The 23,251-nt window shown below is 37.5% G+C and overlaps 1 protein-coding gene across 1 annotated transcript in view; it reads left to right on the forward strand.

The window, feature by feature from the left end:
• HYDIN (HYDIN axonemal central pair apparatus protein) overlaps window positions 1-23,251 on the forward strand; it is a 362,157-nt gene that overhangs the window by 45,972 nt on the left and 292,934 nt on the right. The window contains exon 2 of the mRNA XM_053606972.1: window positions 22,626-22,778. Coding sequence (XP_053462947.1) covers window positions 22,644-22,778 — 135 coding nt within the window. The 5' untranslated portion in view covers window positions 22,626-22,643. The remainder of the gene's footprint in view (window positions 1-22,625; window positions 22,779-23,251) is intronic.

Below are 23,251 nucleotides of genomic sequence, written 5' to 3' on the forward strand. Positions count from 1 at the left end.
AAGTGGTGATCTTAAAATGAATACCAAAAAGTCAATTTTGTTGGCTTTAAAGAGGAAAGAGTGCAAAATGACTAAAACAGAAATCTCTTATAATTTCTCTGGTACTTCATAAGTCGCCGTATTTTATTTTAAAATGGCATCTTCATGCTTTAATAAGCTATTTAAGACATCCTGAATGTAAGGTTGCTCTAATAACGTTATGATCTGACTGCATCTGTGTGTGTTTTTATTTCTTTAAACTGCTATTGTAAGCCCAAGTTAAGCAACTTTGCTTAATTCTATGTTCTGCACAACTGTGTTGTTGATGCTTGTTTTTATTATAAACAATCCACCCAATTTTGCAGCAGTGGCTTTGAAAAATCCCTAATTAAAATAAATTTCAAGGTTAAGCTATTTTTATTGATGTGGAAAACAATTACCAATACTCATGGCTTTTAAAATAATAACAGTGTGGTAAGCATATTTCAGAACCAGGAAGGCAGAAATTTGTGTTTATGAAAGCCAAAAATTAGTCTTGCAGTGCTTTGGAATGTGCCTGGTAATTAATTATGGGTGATGTGTATCATATGAAATATCAAAGATGTTGGTGGGACGTGGAAAAAAAAGGGGCTTTATGTATTTCATTTCTGATAAAATCTCTTTCATTCTCAGAGGGAATTTAGGTTTAATAAAAAGGGAATAACATCGGGGATGTAATCTTAGTATTAGGGTGGATGTATTCACAGTAATTAAGACTACTAATTAATAACTGCAGCTCTATCAGAATGAGATTATGTAAAAAAATGGTAGGTTGTCAGTTGCTAAATCATGCAATATGGCAGAGAGAGGAAAGACAACATACTCTCTCCGGTTATGTTAGCACTGTTAGCGGTAGGAAGTTTGTACTTGTTAATCATTTGCGTTTTTACATCTCTGTTTGTAATTACAATTAAACAGATGGTCCTGAAAAAGATAGTGTGTTCTTAGCAATTAAAACCGTGGCAAGCAGATTTTCCTCCTTCCCAATATGTAATTAAACTGAATAGAATCACATAACCCCGTGGGTTCTTCAGAAGAAGGTTCTGTGTGAATTCGGGTAGATTAGTATTCAGTCCCCTGGCCTTGTCAGCGCAACCCCTTGCCCAACTGGGAGCTTTGCAGCTGGCAGAAGACTTCCAAACACGAGTTTGATCGAGCAGTTCCCCCTTTTCTCCTTTTCCCCATATTCTGTTCTCGCTGTGCAGGGATTAATTGAATGTATTTTAAAATGGATTTGTAATAGTCTCTAGCAACCATTGAATGTGTTGTATCTAATACAGCTTGCCAAATTATGGGGCCTCAGCTAGTACGTGAAATTCCTCAAGGGCACAGGAAAATTAGTCTTTTTTTTTTTCTCACTCAGAGAACTAAATGTTGATGTAATTTTGCTTGTGAAAAAATTTCTTTCCTTTCTGGGTTTTTACCCTGTATCAAAGGAATATAGAATTTGGGGTCAAGGGAAACCAAAATCTTACCTTATTTACTGATTCCTATTACAGCAAATTAACTTTGGGAGATTATCAGCAAGGATGCAGCACCCCAAGAAATATTTCGCCATTTAAAATGTGGTTTCGTGACCAGCGGTCCCTCCCTTGAACCAGATCTCTGCAGTGTGAATGATTCTCTCCCAAAAGCTGTGGCGTTGGAGCTGGCTGTGGTCTGTTCACAGATGAAACCTTGAAAATATGTTTTGTTTGCATGAACATAAATAGGCCCAAGTATACTTTCAATGATTTTAGGTACAGGCTTTTGTGCCCACAAGTAAGCAGTTATTTGCTGGTGCAATTAACCATCTGCACCTTATTATGAGGGTGCAGCTGGCTAATTATGCTCAACACCATAGGGCAGGTTCAACTTCTCATCTGCATAGGAACTGTATTGGCAGCAAAGGACACTGACCTTTAAAAATGAGTCCTTACATTTAACCAGTTCATTTTGAGGTCAATGCTTACAAATTTTTATTTTGTTTTGTTCTGAAGTGAAATTCTTATGTAGGTAAGTGGTATTTCTACTTGGGTAAAGTAGTTAATACAGGACTGTAGGACAGACGTTATTATGGGTCAGGGACAAACAAGATCTTTGCTTAGTTTGAATTCTTTTGGCTCCTTGTTTTGGAGAGTGGTACATCAATATGGATGTACATGTATTCATGAACTTGTCTGAATTACAATTTGGAACATCCCTGAGTCTTAAATGGGGATAAATTTGTGTATTAAACCGGTTTAAAATCACTTTTAGCATTAGTTGCATGTTATTTTTGTGATTTAATGAATGGCTTGTTTGAGAGAACAGCAGAAAACTTGACAGGAGAACCTTAAAAAATTTATGATTAAATCTTAAAATTTAAGTGTAGGTCAAATTGGCACTCAGCACTGGTTTACTAGATATTAAGCATCATTTCACTGCAGATTTACAAGGTCCTGTCCAATAGGAGCCTGCTGCTATCATTTCATATGCTGGCTCCTTGAGCCTGGTGAGGTGCTACGGGGTTTTACTGTGGGAAGCTATTGGTGGGCTTAGAGGATGTCAGGTTGGGCACAAGCGTTGTCCAATACATTTTACTTGCTTTTCTTCACTATAATCTTGGTCGTTCTTGGCCCATTTCGTTCTTATACAAATCTAAGACTCAGCGTGTGAAGTTCTGGCAAAGGTCTGTTTTCTGGGGAGAACTTGAAGTTTTAAAAAGATTTTTATGTTGATCCATTTAAGGCTGTGTATCAATTTGGAAAAAATTAATCTTTTATAATACTGAATTTTCTAATCCATGGATATAGTTTATTTCTCTATTATTTAAATTATCTTTAATCTTTCTTAAAAATGTATTATTTTATCTGCAGTATAGCCTTAGGAATTTTAATTTTTTTTTTTTTGAGACAGAGTCTCACTATGTCACCCTCAGTAGAGTGCTGTGGTGTCACAGCTCACAGCAATCTCAAACTCTTGGGCTTAAGCGATTCTCTTGCCTCAGCCTCCCAAGTAACTAGGACTACAGGTGCCTGCCCCAATGCCTGGCTATTTATTTTGTCAGTTGTCATTGTTTGACAGGCCCGGGCTGTGTTTGAGCCCGTCAGCCTGGGTGTATGTGGCCGGCACCATAACCACTGTGCTACAGGCGCCAAGCCGAGGAATTTTAATTTTTTCTGCTATTGAAATTAAGGTTGATTTTATAACTTTTTTTAATTGTTAAATCATAGCTGTGTACATTAGTGCAATCAAGGGGTACAATGTGCTGGTTTCATATACAATCTGAAATATTCTCATCAAACTGTTCAATGTAGCCTTCATGGCATTTTCTTAGTTATTGTATGTAAATATTTGTATTCTGCCTTTAGTAAGTTTCACCTGTACCCATTCTAAGATGCACCTTAGGTGTGGCCCCACCCATTACTCTCCCTCCACCCTAACCTCCCCCCTCCTTCCCCCTTCCTTGGCCCTTTCCTCATAGTCTTGTGCTATAGTTGGGTTATACCCTTCATGTGAAAGCTATAATTTAGCTTCATAGTAGAGCTGAGTACATTGGATACTTTTTCTTTCATTCCTGAGATACTTTGCTAAGCAGAATATGTTCCATCTCCATCCATGTAAACATAAAAGAGGTAAAGTCTCCATCTTTCTTTAAGGCCACATAATATTCCATGGTATACATGTACCACAATTTGCTAGTCCATTTGTGGGTCGATGGGCACTTGGGCTTCTTCATGATTTAGCAATTATGAATTGGGCTGCAATAAACATTCTGGTACAGATGTCTTAATTATATTGTGATTTTTGGTCTTCTGGGTATAAACCTAGTAAAGGAATTATAGGATTGAATGGCAAGTCTATTTTTAGGTCTCTAAGTATTCTCCAAACATCCTTCCAGAAGGAACGTATTAGTGTGCATTCCCACCAGCAGTGTAGAAGTATGCCCTTTTCCTCCACATCCACGCCAACATCTCTGGTTTTGGGATTTTGTTATGTGGGCTACTCTTACTGGAGTTAGGTGATATCTCAAAGTAGTTTTGATTTGCATTTCTCTGATGATTAAGGATGATGATCTTGTTTTCATGTGTTTGTAGATCGTGCGTCTGTCTTCTTCAGAGAAGTTTCTCTTCAAGTCCCTTGCCCACCCTGAGATGGGATCACTTGTTCTTTTCTTGCTAATATGTTTGAGTTCTCTGTGGGTTCTGGTTATTATTCTGGTTTTTGTTTTTAAGGACATTGACATTTGAAGAGTGCAATTTTACAGAATTGCTGTATCATTTTTTTTCAAAAATTCTTGTGCCCTGAAGATACCTTCAAGTTTATATCTTTTACTTCAAACACATCAAACATGGTAGTTTTGTAGTCTGTATCTATGAAGTGCCCTATAGGAAACCTTGATGGTATTTCTGCAATCTTCACTTTCTGCTAATTGTTGATCATGGTGTCTTGTTTTCTTATGTATTTGCTTATTGAACAGCTTATGTGCTGTTCATTGTCCTTGAAATATTATTATTTGTAGATATTCTTATTCTTTGATGTTTGGAATGATGATGCCTTCCTCCAGAGATAATTTCCATTTGCATGTGTCAGACACATTCAGATCCATTAGTCTGGACTACACTAAACTAGTTAATAGCTTGAAATTTTTTAGATGATTTAAGTAGTATAGATCTGGGGTACAAATTTGAAATAGAAAGAACCTCAACTTTCTGGACATTTTCTCCTTCATTTCCTTCTTATTCTCTTTAGTTGCTCAGCTCCCTGACAGGTTTTATTATGGCTTGCTGGAGATGGTGATAGAGTGACCAGCTCTTAATTTGGGGTCCCAGCCTAAGGTGGAGAAGGTCTCATTATATTTCCAACCTTGAGCAGGCTCTAATCATTGACTTCTATCTCATTGCCCGGCAAGGCTACCAAAACTAAAGCTCACATTTTTCTGGATTAGAAAATACCTTAAGGGCAAAAATGGCTATGGTGTTCTAGTGGTTTGCTTACTTCTCTGGTGCTTGATTTCCTTTAGGGTTTGGTCTTGTAATTGGTTACTATCTTGACAGCTCTTTAATGCTTTAAAAGATATTAAATTCTTATAGTCATCAGCCAAGGGAAAGAATTTATAAAGAAGACCCCAAAGCAATCACAGCAACCACAAAAAAATAAATAAATAGGACCTGATCAAATTAAAAACCTTCTGCACAGCCAAGGAAACAGCCAATAGAGTGAACAGACAACCTACAGAATGGGGGGAAATATTTGCATGCTATGTGTATATCCAGAAAATGGCTGATAACCAGATTTTACAAAGCAGTCAAATCATTAACAAAATATCAGAGGGGTGGAGCAAGATGACAGAATAGAAGTATTGTTCAGCTGAGCTCTCCTAGAATGTCTGGGGAAAAAGAAAGAACCCAGCCATACCTCAGGCAGGGACCCTATCCAGAGTCTTAGCTCAGGGAGCACAGTGAGGCAGCATTGCTGAGAAGGTCTTGGGGGGCCCGGGCTGCCACTGTGGGAAGGTAGTAAGAAGGTCTAAGCAGGGGCCTAAAGCACAGCTGTCTTAATTCCAACTGCTGGGCTCAGAACTCCACTCTTGGGATAGGCTAAGGGACTCCTGCACCCCATAAGAACTGGAGTCGGGGGGCACTGTGAGACCTACCCCTGAACGATTCTTGTGAGCTGTAAAATCCCAACCCTGCAGGGTCTGAATGCTGAGGAAACAATCAGATGATCACCCAAGGCAACTAAATTTGGAAGAAGGATCATAGAGGTTGCTGGCTGAGCTGTCTCCTAAAAAACCACAGCGCCACCTGGTGTCCAGGTGACATATTACAACACACTGTCATCAAGAATAAGGACTTCTGCTTGACTTTATTCTATAGAATGACTTCTTCTTGTGATGGGGAAGCTGGCCTCTAATATTCAAATTCATTTTCAGCCTGGCACATTCAAAGAAAGAATTTGTTTACCAATGTCCAGCTATCATTCAAGGAAAGCATTCTGACTGGCATTGTTAGGGTCACGTGCTTAGCCCAAGACCAGCTAGAATAGGATACTCTGACCATGTCTACCTACCCCTCTGGACAGGAGAGTGGTTTCTTACCAGAAGGAGAATGAGGGAGGGAAGGAAATTCCAAGGGTTAGCCAAAAGAAATACTTTAACAGAGTAGATTGTTAAAAAGGCTTAAAAGCTGTTAAAGAATATTCATTATTGAAAACAGGATTTTGAACCCAAGATAAATAAGTTTGAGAAAATGTGTTACTAACCTCATTATAAGCATATGAGAAGGTTTTTCTCATGTTAGAAAATTCCATAGATTAGAAAAATTGGATGAAAGGATACTACTGCTGGATGGAAGGATAATTGAGTTACAGATTGTTGCAAGTGTTAGGAAAAGAAATTGATATGCCCAAGATTTCCTTTGCTTAGATTGCTTTCACAAAGAAATGGTAGACTACAGCTTATTTATTGTTATACCAGCAAAAGGGGGCATTACATCTACTGTTTTCATTAAAATATGAATAAGCCTTCATTGATTTCATGATTGAATCCAAAGTAAGGAATTTTAGTTATCAATAAATGGTAATTTCAATACCTCCTCATTGCAACAATTTGCTGTAATGAAAATGGTATGAGTTTCCTAGCATTTGTAAGAAGTTTATAGGTTACCTAGAGTGTATGTGCTCATGCATGTATCTGCTAATGGGAAGCAAAGTCTCCAGATGAGCTTTCATCATCTGTGACAGCTGTAGAAATCAAAGGCATTCTCACTGTGTATTTCTGAAAGCCCACCCATCTCTTAGACTGCACGGGTGACAGAATCAATGGCATATAAAAAAGAATTTGTATTAGTAAGGCAAGCATGGCTTTAAAATAGCTTGTCTACCATGTTTAAATTAGCATATTTGACAAATTGAACAAGATCATCAAAAACTGCTTTTTCAAGTTATGATCTAGATGACTATACAAGTTATTCCTGCTGTGGTAATACATTAAAAATAATAGATGGACTGCAATTATTTATAAGGAATTCACTTTGTCAAGAGACTGTGATCACAGCATTCAGTTTAGATGGCACTTGTGTCAAGACTATTGATTGGCACAGATGACTCAAAAATGCCTGGCTGGATCTAAGGATTCAGATGATGCCTAAGAACTCACTCTCTTGGCAGTGTTCTCGTTCGTGTGGCTTCGGCTCAGACAGTCCCTCCCCTCCTAGGGCCAAGATGGCTGGCTGCTGTCAGCTTCAGAGCTGTATCCGACTTCTCAGCTCCTCGGCAGAAAGCAAGCATGACTCTTCTGCAGTTCCAGTAAAATCAGAATTAAACATTATTGGCTTTGATTGGCTTGACTTGGGTCATGTGTTTTGTTCAGTGCCAATCACTGTAGCTAGGGAGGTATAATACTGGGATAGGCTACTTCTGAACTGGAGTAAGGAATAGGGTGTTTCCTTGATGGAACAGTATTCCCAGAAAAGGGGGAGAAATGGGTGTAGGACAGTAAAAAACAATAAATCTGCCAAATGATTCTTTTTTTAAATGAAAGTATCTTTGCAAAGGGAAATGTAATGAATGGTTCAGTGATTCAGCTTTTGATACAATCAAATTCAACCAACATTTATTGACGCCATGCCCGTCACTGTGTCAGTTCTGTATACCAGTGGTGAACATGGTAGTCAAGGCCTCTGACCTCATGGGACATGTTCTCTGGTGCGGAAGGAAGACATAAAAATCTAGTTACATATTTATTGAATATGTGAAAGGGCGGTGCTGTGAGAACATAGAACAAGAGGATTTCAGGGAGGTCTTTCTAGACCCAGAGATGTTTCGGTTGAGGTCTGTGGATGCGTCGGAGTTAGCAGAGAGCAGCAGGATGGAAGAAGAAAGTTCCAGGCTTTCTAGCCCTAAATAAGCTTGTACTGATCAAGGGACAGAAGGAAGCCTGAGAAGAACCTAGACGAGGCGGGGCAGAGTGTACCAGTTGTATTCTGGACTTGGAAGGAGAGGGTGTTTCACAGACAAGTACTATGCATTTCACTGTGTGGGGTGAGGGCATCCATGATGGTGAGTCTCACAATCCAGATTCACACATGGATTAAGACTTTCTTAAAGAAGATCAGTAGCCCAGGCTTAGGTAGATGAAGGACAGAGAATATCAGTTTTAGTGTACCTTTTTAAGAAACTTGATTGTTCTTTTGGCTTCTTCAAATGACAGGGGACTGGAAAATATGCCCTTCTTTACCTGGTAGAGAAGTAAAAACTGTTTACTTTTGGCCACTGTGACATTGTAATCCTGCAGGTAGGTATTCAGTGTAATGCACTTAAGTGTCCATCTCAGGTAACAGTAATTGTATCTCAATCTGATACCTAAAATGAAACAATCAAGATACCAATACATCAGCTCTACCAATCCTGGATTATGTGTCCTGAATATATGATCCAGGCTAATTCCAGACACCTGAGGAGTACTCTAAGTAGACTTGTAAGTCCTGAGCATTATTTGTATTGTCCTTAATTTTTGCCATTTTCTCTTTAAATTAAAAAAAAATTGCATTGCAAAATTCTTTAGGCATGAATTAGAATTTCTCTCCTTATACCATCTTCACTTTATAAATGGGGGGGGGGGGTTCTGCTCCTGATCATAGTAGACTAGGTAATTCAAGCCTACCTTCCTGCTGAAGGACAACTAGCAAGGCTGAACAGATTATAAATAAAAGCTTGCCTCAAGACAAAGAGAAAAGTGAAAGATGGTGAAGAATTACCAGGCTAAGTCTAGGAGAGGAAAAAAGCCCCAGGGAGGTGAATCGCAAACTTATAGCCCTTTCTCTTTCTGTAGCACATGCAAATTTCAAGGAAGGGCTAAGAGACTAACGGGATGGAAGCCTTTATGGGTTAAAGCAGCAGGGATTGGTGACCCGGGCTTGCCAAGGATAGAGGAAGCCTGGTGAACCGCTAGTCTTTGGGTTTGGATTTCAAAGGGCTGCCTCCAAGGAGTACACATACTGATAAACTGGAAGGACGCCCATGAAGCTACTTGAAATGCAAAAACAAGCCAGGGAGTCGACAAGGTATTTGTAAAGGCAGAACTGGAAAGGGCTCCTATCCAGAATATTCAAAGGACTTCTACAAACCAACAAGAAAAACACAACCCAATGGAAAATGGGTTGTGAAATGCCCACTTCACAGGGCATTTCACAAAGGAGGCATCCAAATGGCCAAGAAACATCTAAAGATACTTAGTCTCATTAGCCATTGGGGATATGCAAATTAAAACCACAATGCACTATCATGACATGACCACTAGACAGCTAAAATTAAGATTGCAAATAGAAAGTGTTTGCAGTTCAGGGGCAGCCAGGTCTCTCATAGGCTGCTAGTGGGAGTGTGTATAGGTACAAATACTTTGGAAAGCTATTTAGCATTATCTGCCATGGCTTAAGATATGCATAGTGTGAAGCAGGCTCACTGTGCACCGGTTACCAACTTGTTTGGGTCTAGTGAAATCGAATACTCACAAGTTACATGAAGTAGGTTATTATTTACAGGTAGGCAGCAAGGGACAATAACAACCTAAGATTCAGTGCAAGCCAGTCCTCTCAGGCTCCCGGAAGCTGCCCGGGGCATGTGGACTCTCTTCTTACACTGCAGCTGAGAGACCCCAGAAAGCAGCCCTCCCTGGATTTTATGCCTCCAGGACCGCTGAAGTCACTGGGCTTTAGTGCTGAAGGACATTCTCTTCTAGGAGGTCGGGAGGTTCCACAGCAGAGCCCAGCCCAATCCCTTTTTATCTCTGGATATTGCATTCCCAGCACATTCTGCAATTTTTCTTGAGAACTACAAGCAAGAAAGAGGGGAGGACTGAGTCATTCCAAGGCCACCTAGAGAATTGCCCTGCACATACCCCCTGGTCCAGCAATTCCTTTTCTGGATATGTACTCTGATTGCCTTTGCACATGGAGAGACATTTATAAAAATGTTCATAGCATCATTATTCATGATAGCTGTAAGCAGGAAAGATCCAAATGTTGATCAATGGTAGAATGGATAAATAAGTTACAGTAAATTCAAACGGTAGACTATTACACATGAATTAAAACAGTGTTCAGCTGAATCTAACAAAATGGAGTAAAAAGAAGCTAAACACAAAAGACTATGAACTATGTGATTCCACTCACCTAAATGTTAAAAATATAGGCAAAGCAATAGTGATAAGGATGCGTGGTTAAGTTCTAAAAGGGAATCAAAGAAGTGGTTTCTATAAAAAGTGAGGATAAGTTAGTGTAGAGAGGCCTCGTGCTGAGGGGAGTCATGGAAGGCCTTCTGAGTATTGGCAGGGCCTTAGCCCAGGCATTCACTACACAGATGTTCCCTTTGGTAATTCATTGAGCTATACATTATGAGGCACTTATGCATATTATATTTCACAATAAGATCTTTAAAAAGCTGGCGGTATAGTGTGAAGACCTCAAAGCTGGAGAGCCAGTGGTGTAGTTTCCAGGTTGCTCCTAAAGACCCAAGAACCATGAGCACTGAGGGCAAGTGAAGATCGCTGTCTCAGCGTAAGCAGGCGGGCAGAGGTGAATCCTCCTCTCTCCACCTTTCTGTTCTATTCAGGATCGCAGTGTATCGAAGGCTGCTGCCCCCACTGATGAGAGCAAAATGCTAATATTTAGCACTGATTCAAATGCTAATATTTTGCACAAACACCCTCACGAACCCGCCCAGAAATAACATTCAACCAGATATCTGGGCATCCTATGACCCAGTCAAGTTGACACGTAAGATCAACCCTCACATCTACTGTTTATTACATTGGGAGGTAATTGAATTTCAATATGAGAAATATGATCTATTTGGGAACTGTAATACTTATAGATTCTTTCTGTAAGACATGAACATGATATGAATTGGGGCTTACAAATAATAAGCACTTTTTGCAACTGAAGCTGTTTCTGTTGTTACCTTCTTCCCGTGCGGCCCTTGGTTGGCTGTTTGAACTGTTGTCTGCCCTGCATTACATTTTGAACAAGATTCTAGTGCCTGAAAAATTCCTATGGAGAAGCAGTTCTTTTTTTACAATCAGAGGTCTTGGAAAAATTACTTTTCACTGTACATCTGCATTTCCCTTTTCTTCAACGTGAGTAAAAGAAGAAGATTCTGTCTGTCTCTCTTTTATCTGCCACAGATATAAGAAGTCACATATCCTGCAGAGACGAATTATTTTCAGGAAATACTTCAAGGGAAAGAGAGCAGAGGCCAATGTGAAACCTATACAATCTGAAATAATCCAATTTAAAAGAGATCAAACAAATAGAAAACCAAGGAGTGTAACCATTTTAGAGACAGCGGAAATCAGAAGATGAAGCAGGAGTAAAAAATGAAAATTAATCCTTTTACTCAGTGAGTGCCTGGAGAACTCCCCACTGACAACAAAAGTCAAGTTGTATTTTCTTGAGTATTTCCCTTATTTTAATTTTTTTCTTTTCTTTCTTTCCTTTTTTTTTGACACTGAGTCCTGCTGGAGTGCAGTGGCATCATCATAGCTCACTGCAGCTTCACACTCCTGGGTTCAAGCCATCCTCCTGCCTCAGCCTCCTGAATAGCTGGGACTACAGGCAGGTGCTACCATGCCTGGCTAATTTTTTTCTGCTTTCAGTAGAGATAGAGTCTCATTCTTGTTCAGGCTGGTCTTGAAATTCTGAGCTTAAGAGATCCTCCTGCCTCAACCTCCCAGAGCATGAAGATTACAGGTGTGAGCCACTACACCTGGCCCCAGCCCTTATTTTTAATTTGATATTTTCGTATTAGAATGGTGTTGGGGGGTGTGTGTGAAGAAATGTTTACCAATATCCCAGAGTAAAACAGACCCTGCCTTCATTATAGCAGTAGTAAAAGGTAAAGACCTGTGAACAGTTTTATATGTTCCTTCTTACTTTCAGCAGGCAAGACTAAGTGAATAGAATTTCCTTCTGTCTAGTTTTTTTTTTCTGAACCAAACTTTCTTATAATGATGACACTAAGAACAACTATATGCCAAGTACTGTGCAAACTGAACTATTTTACAAACATCATGTCATTTATTCTTCATAAGAAACAAATGAGATGGATGTGGTAGATAGCTTCCAAGATAGTGCCCAATTATCCTCACTTCCTGATATTTACATCCAGTGTGCCTGTCCCCCATGATGAATAGGGCTGCTCTGTGTGACCAGCAGATACTGGGTAAATGGCAGTGTGTGACTTCTGGTTCAAAAATAACACCGTAGTTTCTCCCATGGTCTCTTGGGTTGCCTGCTGTGGCTGTGTGGGTAGCCAGTCATGGGGCTTTGAGGACACTCAAGCAGCCCTGTTGAGAGGCTCATGGGGATAGGTGCGGGGGCCTCCCCTCAACAGCTGGGACCAACTTGCAGGTCAAGTGAGGAAGCCATCTTGAAAGTGGATTTTCCAACTTTAATAAAACCTTCAGATGTCATCCTTGACTACAGTCTCCTGAGAGAATTCAAGCCAATATCACCTAGCTGGGCTCTTCCAAATTCTTGACTCACCGAAACTGAGAAATAAGTTAACATTTACTGTTGTTTTTAAGTTTGGGGGCAATTTGTTACGTGGTAGTAGGTAATTGTCACAATAGGTTCGCTTTTGTTATTGTATCTCCATTATTCAGATGAGGAAACTGAGGCTTGGGAAGATTTAAAACATAGGCCTGATGACTCCAAAACCCTTGATCTTAATGGAAGGAAGACACTTTCACAGAGTGTTGGTTTATTACTGCTCACAGCCCTTCCTGAGAGGATAACATTTTCTTTTAAAACTGGGGGAAAACCTTTTATAAATCAGTGTTTATATTTATTTCAATGTGGTAAAGGATATGGGTTATTGAAATGCATGAATGACATACGCATACGTAAATATGAAATATTTCACGTTTGAAATACGTTTGACATCAAAGTTTTTTGAGATTTGTTTACACCTTACCTGTTGCTTACTGGATAGAAAGGATTTTAACTTGTTCTGAGATTTAACTGGGAACAAATATGTCAATATTTTTCTTGGCTTTTCTGCAAAGAAGGAGGGGCTTGGGAATGGAAGAGGGCAGAAAAAATACGAGGAAATACATTTTTTGGGAAATTTGTGATAAAGGGAAAGAAAAGACAGATAGCAATGGAGGATGGGGTCATGATTATGGTGATTATGATAGTTATTGATGTGACATGTACACGTCCCTGCAGCATCTGGGCTCATTCACTAATTTAATAATACACATCATGAAAATCTCCTTCACCAGGCTGCAATCCACTCTACATCTGAACTCTTTTAGATTCAGCTTCCTTATGAGTTCCTAGAGGTGAACAATGCTCAATTCTTTACAGAAAATGAATTTTGTGCTTAACTTGTTTTATTTTTAAGAACGCAGTGGTGCAAATATATAAAGGCAGAGCTTTAATGGCAAACCCCATCTTGCCTGGTTCTCCTTCCTAATATTTGAGAGCTAAGCATGCATTTTCCTGTCTTTTGCCTTCAATATTCTTTGAAGGAAGACATAGTGTTACAGATACTGGAAATTTACTTCACCTGGGTTCTGTTAAGTAAAAACACTGGAAGGAGCCAAAAGCTGACATTTAAATTAAGAAAAACAAAACAAAAGAGGGAAATAGTTCCTCTGAGAAATGTTCTGGCCTGGTAAAAATTGCCTTTGAATAAGTGCAATTTAATATTCATTCAATTCAGCAATTATTTATTGAGACCCTTCTATGTCCCAATTGTACATAGTGCCCATAGCCAAAAAGCTTATATTCTGCAGGTAGAGACAGGATTGTAAGCAAATAATTACAATACAGTATATTCAGTGCATTCAGTAATAGGGGCATATGCAAAGGGCAGAGTTATTGTCACTCCTTGAATGCATTAGCAGGTGTCCTCAAACTTTTTAAACAGGAGACCAATTCACTGTCCCTCAGACCGTTGGAGGGCTGGACTATAGTTTAAAAAAAAAACAAAACTGTGAACAAATTCCTATGCCCACTGCACATATCTTATTTTGAAGTAAAAAAACAAAACGGGAACAAATACAATCACACCGCCTCATGTGGCCCGCGGGCCGCAGTTTGAGGACCCCTGCATTAGAGAAATCCTTCTGCGACTCTTAAGATGGGTTTGTGTGTGTGTGTGTGTTTTCTTTTTTTGTTTCTTATTAAGTCAAACACATAGATCATGTAAACATTAATGCATTTATGGGGTACAATGTTCTGATTTTAAATATAGTTTGACCCAGCAAACTTCTATTCATCTTACAAAATTTGGAAGTCAGATGGGTTTTGCATGATGAATAGAAGTTTGCCGGGTAGAGGGGGATAGGAATTTGATAAGAAAGAATGATCCGGTACAAAGATAAGAGAGTTGTGAAATAGCCTGGCACATATGGGGACCATGAAAGGTCATTTTTATGGAATGAATAATTAATTAGACACACTTATTTAATAAAGCATATGTATGAGGCCATGTACTGAGTGCTGGCAATACGGTGATGGAAAAGACAGAGTTCCTGTCGTCTAGGAACTTACAGGCCAGTCGGGAAGGGCGATGGATCAGAACCCAGGCTGGGAGTGAGGAGGAAGACCTGTGAATCACGAAGAAGCACCAGCTTGGGGAGTCAGGGAAGGATTTCCAAAGGTGACAGCTGAGTCCAGAAAAATAAATGGGAACTAGCTGTGGTGGGATGGGGACACCCAGGCGCTCCCAGTGTTACGTGTGAATCTGCGGGTGGGTGAGCACAGGATACGTTCTGAACTTCAGGTTGAGCATAAATGTTCCTGCCTTGTGAGCCACCACTCCTGGCCCAAAGCCAATTTCTTTGGTAGCTTTAGGGCTATTCAAATTACTCATTTCATATTGGATGAGTTGTAGTAATGTATGTTATTTGAGATATTGATGCAGTTCACCTAAATTGTCAATTTTACGAGTATAGAATTGTTTATAGTATGCCCTTATCATTTTTTGATATTTGTGTGGTTTCCAGTGATTTTCTGTTCCATTCCTCTGATATTGGTAATTTTCTTTGCTAGAGGTACGTCAATATTACTGATACTTTCAAAGAAACAGCTCTTTGTTTCATTAGATTTCTCTATTGCTTCTCTGTTTCAATTTCATTTATTTCTGGTCTTATTATTTCCTTTGTCTGCTTTCTTTGGTTTTATTTGTTCTGTTTCTTTTCCTGGGGTTAGAAGGTTAGGTGATAGATTTGAGACTTTAATCTAAGCATTTAGTGCTTTAAATTTCTCTCTCAATACTGTTTTAATTGTAACCCACTAATTTTGAAATAAATGGCATTTTCATTTTCATTCAGTTCACTGTGTTTTTCTTTCCCATAAGACTTCCTCTTTGATTTACATATGACTTAGAAGGGTGTTGTGTAGGGTCCAAGTGTGGGAAGATTTTCCCATTATCTTTATGTGAGTTTCCAGTTTGATCCCTTTGTGGTCAATCAGCACATTCTGTATGATTCCAATGTTTAAAATTTTGTTGAATTTTGTTTCACAGTCCAGGGTAAAGTCTGTTTTGCTGTATGTTCCCTGGACACTGGAAGAGCATGCGCATTCTGCTGCTATTGGGTAGAATGTTCCATTAGGGTTGATTAAATCCTGTTGATTGATGGTGTTACTGAGTTCCTCTATAACAGTGGTTCTCAACCTTCCTAATGCCGCAGCCCTTTAATACAGTTGCTGTGGGTCGCGACCCACAGGTTGAGAACTGCTGCTCTGTAGTCTGTTCATATTCTGTTTAATGGTTTTATCAATAGTTGTAAAGGGGTGTTGAAGTCTCTGGTTATGATTGTGTATCTGTCTAAGTTTTCTCATCACAGATTTTAGAGCTTTCTTGTTGGGTACATTTACATTTAGGATTGTTATGTCTTCTTGGTGAATTAATTTTTTAAATTAGGTTACATCCCTGATTATTTCCTTTTATTTGAAGTTAAATTCATATATTGCTTCTTTCTTTGGAGTCACATTTGCATGGTATGCATTTTCCATCCTTTTATTTCATTTTACCTGAGTATGGTTAAAATGATTCTCTTATTGACAGCATATAGTTAGGCCATGTGTTTTATTCACTTTCTCAATCTCTGTATTTTGATTTGTGTAGTTAGACAACTTACCATTTAGTTGATAAATTAAAGACTTCAGTCTATAATTATATTTTCTGGGTTTTTTCTTGATTTGTTTGTTTCTGTGCGTTTTTTTCCTCTCCATGAATGTTTTTAAACGTTCCTTAAAAATCCCTTGGTGCTTTTTAGCATCTTACCCTTTTAAGCTGTTTTGGTGGTTGCTCTAGTTAAAATGCATCGTATACACACACATAACTTATCACAGTCTACTGGAACTGACACTTTACTAGTTTGAGTGAAGTATAAACACCTTTTATGTTACTTTAGTCTCCCAATTTATTTCATAATTGTTTTAAATGTTTGATCTACATATATTTAGAGCTACATCAACCAGCAAATGTAATTTTTAAAACAAATTTTTAAAGACTAGTCAAGTGCAATAATGAGAAGAAAGGAAAGAGCATAACAAGGAGTTTCGTCTGTAGCTGACTCGTGAACAATAAAGTGAGATGCTTCTCTACCTTCGGACCAGTCAAACATAATTTAGAAAATTCAAGAGTAGAAGCAAAGACTATTGTGTTTATTCAAGCTTTTTCTCTTTCTCTTATTCTTTCTTCCTTCCTGATGTTCCAGGATTCCTTTTTAAAATCAATTTCTTTCTGTTTTCATAATTTTATTTGCTCTTCTTTTACATCTGCTATTGTCAGCTTCTCGTAGTTTTTCTTTTCTGGCAGTGTCTTGATTTCCCCTTCAGTCCTGAAGGATAATTTTGTAGGATATATGAGGATACCCCAAAAAGTTCATAGAAAAATGGAATTAAAAGGTAAAAATAAAAATTAGAACTTTTATTTCTCAACATCAAGTCCAAGGCACTTTTGTAAGTAAGGATATCAACCATTTAGTTCATCCCTAATGAACTGAGGATCCTGATCATTTAAATATGCAGTCTTTTTTTGCATTATTAACTAAAGAAAAATGGCTACCTTTTAATTTTTTTTTTTTTTTAAGATTAAGAAACAAAAAGAAGTCAGATGAGCCAAGTCAGGACTTGTGAGGTGCATGCCTAATGATTTCCCATCAGAATTCCCACAATATCTCTCCTGTTTGATGAAGGGAATGAGGAGCAGCATCATCACGGTGGAGAAGGACTCTCTGGTGACGCTTCCCTAGGAAATTTTTTTCCTGCTAAGGCTTTGGCTAATTTCCCCCCAAACATTCTCATTCAAGTGGTTGTTAGTGTTCTTTGGCCTTCAAGAAAATCAACAAGCAGAGTGTCTTGAGCATCAAAAAAAACCTGTTGCCACGGCGCTTGCTCTTGACTGGTTTGTCTTATTTGACTGGACTGTTCCATCTTTTGGCAGCCGTTGGTTTGGTTATGCTTTGTCTTTGGGATCATATTATGAAAGCTATGTTTTATTTCCTGTTAACAAGTCTTTGAAGAAATGCTTCCAGATCTTGACCCCACTTATTTAAAATTTCCATTGAAAGCTCTAGTCTTGTCTGTGGCTGATCTGGGTGCAACAGTTTTGACACCCATTGAGTGGTAAGTTTGCACAACTTTAATTTTCAGTAAGAGTTGTATAAGCTAACCCGGCTGTGATGTCTATGTTGTTGGCTGTCATTTCTGCTATTAATAATTAGTCATCTTTAAAAAAAAATAATAATAATTAGTCATCTTTAATTAAGGTATGAACAAGATGAATCTTTTCCTTGAAAATTCAAGTGGACTGTTTGCTGCTGCAGACTGTAATCTTCAGCGTTCCTGCATTACTTCTCAAAATGAGTTGTCCATTTGTAAAGTTCTGAATTCTTTGGGAATTGTCCTCATATATCATGGTCAGGATTTTTAGCTATATTTGTGGAAGGAACAGGGAAATGTGTGTTTTCTCTATTTTATCAGTAGTGCAAGTTCCTTGCTGGTTTTAAAAATGAATTTAATGTATTAATATTTTAATTATGGAAATTTTAAAGAATGCTGAAATAAGAGGGCGGCACCTGTGGCTCAGTGAGTAGGGCACTGGCCCCATATACAGGAGGTGGCAAGTTCAAACCTGGCCCCGGCCAAAAACTGCAAAAAAAATTAGATATAATTGTATAATCCAGCTTCAACAGTTCTCAGCATTCTCCCATTCTTGTTTAATTTTCCTTATACATGTGTAAACATGCACACACACATTTTTTTTAGAATATTTAGTAATAAATCTCAGACACAATTTCTCTATCTGTAAATACCACACTAAGTATCTGTAACAGATAAGAACTTTCTTTAAAAAAGTAAGTTTTTACTTACTACACTACCATTATCCTACCCAACAAAATGAACAATAATCTTTAAAAGTAGTTTAAGTTTATTGACATATATAGCAAATAACAATAATAACTGCAACAATACCACCACTAATCTTTTGGATTCCTTGGTTCCTAGCAATATTGGTAAAATTATTTATTTGTTTAAAAAAGTTGTTACTAATATTATGACCCACAGTAAGACTATGGAATAAATGGATATGGTTTGATAGGAGTATTACTTAATAAATTTTAAAATAAAGTTATTTGGTGAACAATAGTTATTTTATATTATCTGTTATTTACTTTTAGGAATCATAATCCAAACAAGGTTTGCCCTGGCATTTGGTTGGTATATTTTTAATTCATAATCATTCTTTCTTTCCCTCCCTCACCAGGCTGTTGTAAACTAGGTCATTATCTACATTTCCAACATTCTGGATTTGGCTTAATAGTATTCTTATGGAATATACATGTTTCTTCATTCCCTCTATCTCCTGCAGCCTAGCTGATAGGGCTAGAAGCTTAGTTAGATTTAGGTTTAGATTTTTATTTATAGTACTCTGTAGGTGGTGTGGTGCGCTGCAGTCACATCAGGAGGCTCATAATGCCTGTTTCTTTCAGTGTTAAGATTGATTTAGAGGGCTCAGGTGTTGTTAGTTTGACTGAATCATTAGAAAGTTTTCCAGCAACATCTTACCTAATTGTTTTAGCCTTGATGATCGTTCATTTCATTAGGAGTTTGCTGCAAAATGGTGATTACTTTTGTGTCAAGTTTTTGCATTTATTAGTTGGAATTATTCTGTGAAGAATAATTTTCTTTCATCCACTATTTGGTTAACCTACTGTGTAATTTATACCAAAAAATTAAAGAATAAATGGTTGGTTCTTTCATCATTTCCAAAATAATTAGTTTGGTGCAAATTCCAAAGGTGACCCATGATTTCTTTTTTAGTATCATTTGAACTGGGATTTTTAAAAACTAATTCATTTCAGACTTTTAAAACTTTCCTTTTATTTAATGCTCAAATTTGTCTCATCTTTAGTGAATAGGAAGGGAACTCTTTTGAGTTGTTCTGGGTTCTTAACACACCCCAAGTATCCTTTGATAACTTTCATCCTATACATTTTATACCCTTGTCCTTGAATAATCCATTTCTCTAGGGATCTGTGATGCTTTTTAGTGGTAAATAGTGTTTGGAGACCACAGTCTAGGTCTCTGCACTGGCATTGCTACTGAACTTTCATTGCTTATGGGCTTTTTTAGTGGGCAGATTATTTTAAAAAGAGAAAATTGTCATGAGCTCGCACTCATATTTTCCATTTAAATTTAACATTATAGAATTTATTAACACAAAACTTATTTTGTTTTATATTTTGTTAAATGCTGAAATGCTTGGTTTCTAACGGTTTAAATATAATTACTTATATATTTTAGAAATAATATTATGACCAACAGCAAGACTACTGAATAAATGGTAAGATGTCTCTGCTGTTCTGTGTTTTTTAAATATATCCATTGTCAAAGTACTGGTTTTATTTGTTGTTGTTGTTGTTGGGGATTCATTGAGGGTACACAGAACCAGGTTACACTGATTACTTTTGTTAGATAAGGACCCTCTTATATTTGTGTACTACCCCCAAAAGTTGTTTTAAGGTCACTTGGAGTAACTGTTTTCTTTTTGTGATTATGAGACCAGCTTGATATATAGCCAGGTTCATCGTCTCAGTTTGTTTTCAGCTTTTTAAGAATTGATTTTTTTTCCTTTTATTTTCTTTTTCGTTTTGATATGTAAAATATTTACATGGTTCAAAAGTCAATACTACATAGTGAGATACATTCACAGAATCTTTCTTTCATTCCTTTCTCTTTTACCCTATTCCTCCATGACTCAAAACTGATTTATGCATCATTTTATATTTTAGTCAGTCTCTCTTTTTTATAGATTCTTGAGGTAGGGATTGTGGGGTCAACTGTATATGCAAATGTAATTTTGCCAGATATTTTTTACCACCATATTTTTATCTCTTTGTAATTATAATTATATAATCAGAACCGATAATGTAGCTTTTTCCTTTTGTGGATTTTTAACTCATGTTGTTTAGTAGAAGATGTTAAGATTTCCAAGTGAACAGATGTGTTTTGATGTTTTGCTTTGTTTTTTTAATTTCTAGTTTTATTACGTTGTGATCAGAGTATTATTTGTGATATTTCTAACTTATACTACCTACTACTGTTTTATTTATTCCTTAATATATAATCAATTTTTTGTAACTGTTCCATTTGCTCTTCACATATTTTCTATTATCAGGATATAGAGTTTGGTATATATAGTATATCCCTAGACCTATTTAGTACATTATATTTTTCAAATATTTTATGGCTTTACTTATTTTTTGGTCCATTTGGCATGTCTTATGAAAAATTTCCTATTACTTGTATATTTGTTACTCTTTTCATCTCCTATAATTTCAGGTTCATATGGAGGAATTTTGTTTTGATGCATAGGTATTCATACTTGTCACATGTTCATTTTGAATTATGACTTTTAGTCCCATAAAGTACTCATTGTCTTGTTTAATAACCTTTTAAATTCAGTTTTAAAATCAGAATCGTAAACTGCAGTTTTTGATTGGCATTATTTTTGATTGCCACTCAGAATGGTCTCCTCAACCAAAATTTGATTTGAATGCCAATATGATGATGCCATTCATGTACCTAGAAGATATGAAAAGATTATTACTTTCACAATGAGGCTTTCTGGAAGATCAGGGAAGGCCCCCAAGTGGGTTCAAAAACAGCTTGAGAGAGTAGGGAAGGGAATCTGGTTTGGCATTTTCATTGTTGGGGTGGGGCTGTACTAAGGGTTCCTGTGCTGTCTAGGCCTTGTGTTGTTTGAATTTACCACAGGCACCAAAGGAAGAAACACCTGAGCCTTCTTATCAGCTTGCCCAGATGTAGGGTAATATTAATCCCGTCCCTGTACTTTCCTTTCTCCTTGTCAGTCTCCAGTTATAGCATGTTGGACCTTCTTTGAGTGTCTTCTATTTCACTGGCTGTCATCTTAGAGGTTTTCTACCCTCATGACCCTTTCTTTTCCTTTTTAAAAAATTTATATTCATTCTGTAGAGTGTTTTACCACTTTATTTTGGTGTACATTTTATATTTTTGTTCAGATCTATTTCCTTCATATACTTTTTTCTCTTATACTTTGGTCTGGTAATGTCTTACTATCTAATGAGCTTTTTAATGATTTCTGGTTTTTTTTTTTTTTGTAGAGACAGAGTCTCACTGTACCACCCTCAGGTAGAGTGCCGTGGCGTCACACAGCTCACAGCAACCTCTAACTTTTGGGCTTACGCGATTCTCTTGCCTCAGCCTCCCGAGCAGCTGGGACTACAGGCGCCCGCCACAACACCCGGCTATTTTTTTGTTGCAGTTTGGCCGGGGCTGGGTTTGAACCCGCCACCCTCGGCATATGGGGCCGATGCCCTACTCACTGAGCCACAGGCGCCGCCCCAGATTTCTGGTTTTTTATATGACATTTTATCAAGCATTTTTAGTTAGGTTTTCTTCTTCTTAGCATGAAGATTGCATAATCTAGAGTGCTATTACTAAAAAATAGAAATCTCTATTTGGTTATAGATAGATTCTTGAAATCGCAGTTGTTCTGCCAGAAGTCTGAGGAAGAATATGCAAAAAGGAGATGTCATATTTCTTTGTATTGATGATATTAGGTGGCTATTTAGTGTCTTATTTATGATTATAAACTTCAAACCTTTTCCTAAAATTTCTTTTTCTCCATCTCATCTCATGCTGCCTTGTTTGAGACTCTGTCCAGCTGTTAAGGCCTAATGCCTTATGTTTGTTCTGTTGAGGAGTTGATTGTCATGAGCAAGAACTTTCAAACAGGCAGATAAATCAGCAAACTATAACATATATTTATTGCATATATTTAACTCATTGGGAAGATGAAAGTGGCAAAATATAAAAACAGCTTGTATTTCTATGTCTTTATGAGCTTAGACTAGAATCCTGTAGTCTGCTTAATGGAGTCTAGTCTTTGGGAGTATAAACCTAGACTAGTCACATGGACTAGTATTCTTGGTTAAGATATTTATTCTAAGTAGACGATGTATTTTTGAAGATGACTATTTTCTAAACCTTCCTATATTTGAAAAAGCTTAAAAACATAAAAAGAAATTATGACCTATATTCAGCAATTAGCTGTACTCTAAAACTCTTTTTTCCCACTCTTAGGCGAACAAATAACTAAAAATGATGAGTAGAAGACTTGAAGAGTCCATGGGGGCTGTCCAGATGGCATTGATCAACATGCTCAAAGGATTCCCAAGCAAAGTTGTGCCACCCATGAGTCCAAAGGTGGTTACAGAAGAAGAAGTAAATCAAATGGTAATACATTGGGGAATTTCTGCGTAAAACACTTATTGTAGTCTCCTTAGGAGAATGACAGTTGCTACAGCTACGTAGCCTTCTCAGAACATCAGACAGAATTACTGACGGATTAACATCAATTTAGTTAGAATGGTAGCTTGCTGTAGAGACTAGGCACCTTTTAATGACCCAGAAGTTTTGAAATTACATACGTACTTCAAAGTAGAGGCTTGAATTGCTTAAATTAATCAGTCGAAGTAAGCCTGTAAAAGCAAACTATTAAGGTTTTTTAAACTGTTAAGGTCCACATAGAACCATGTAAAACTGTCATTGCTTATTTCAAAAATAGTCAGATATCAGAATTTCATAGAATTCAACTTGATAATTTATTGTCTATTGAGTAGTAAGAGTAATTTTTATTTGTATATTTGTAGAACATAGAATAATGACTAAATGTTACCAAGGAAAAGTTCATAATTTTTTCTCTTCTT

The sequence above is a fragment of the Nycticebus coucang genome, chromosome 2 (genome assembly GCF_027406575.1).
Source record: "Nycticebus coucang isolate mNycCou1 chromosome 2, mNycCou1.pri, whole genome shotgun sequence".
NCBI lineage: Eukaryota > Metazoa > Chordata > Mammalia > Primates > Lorisidae > Nycticebus > Nycticebus coucang.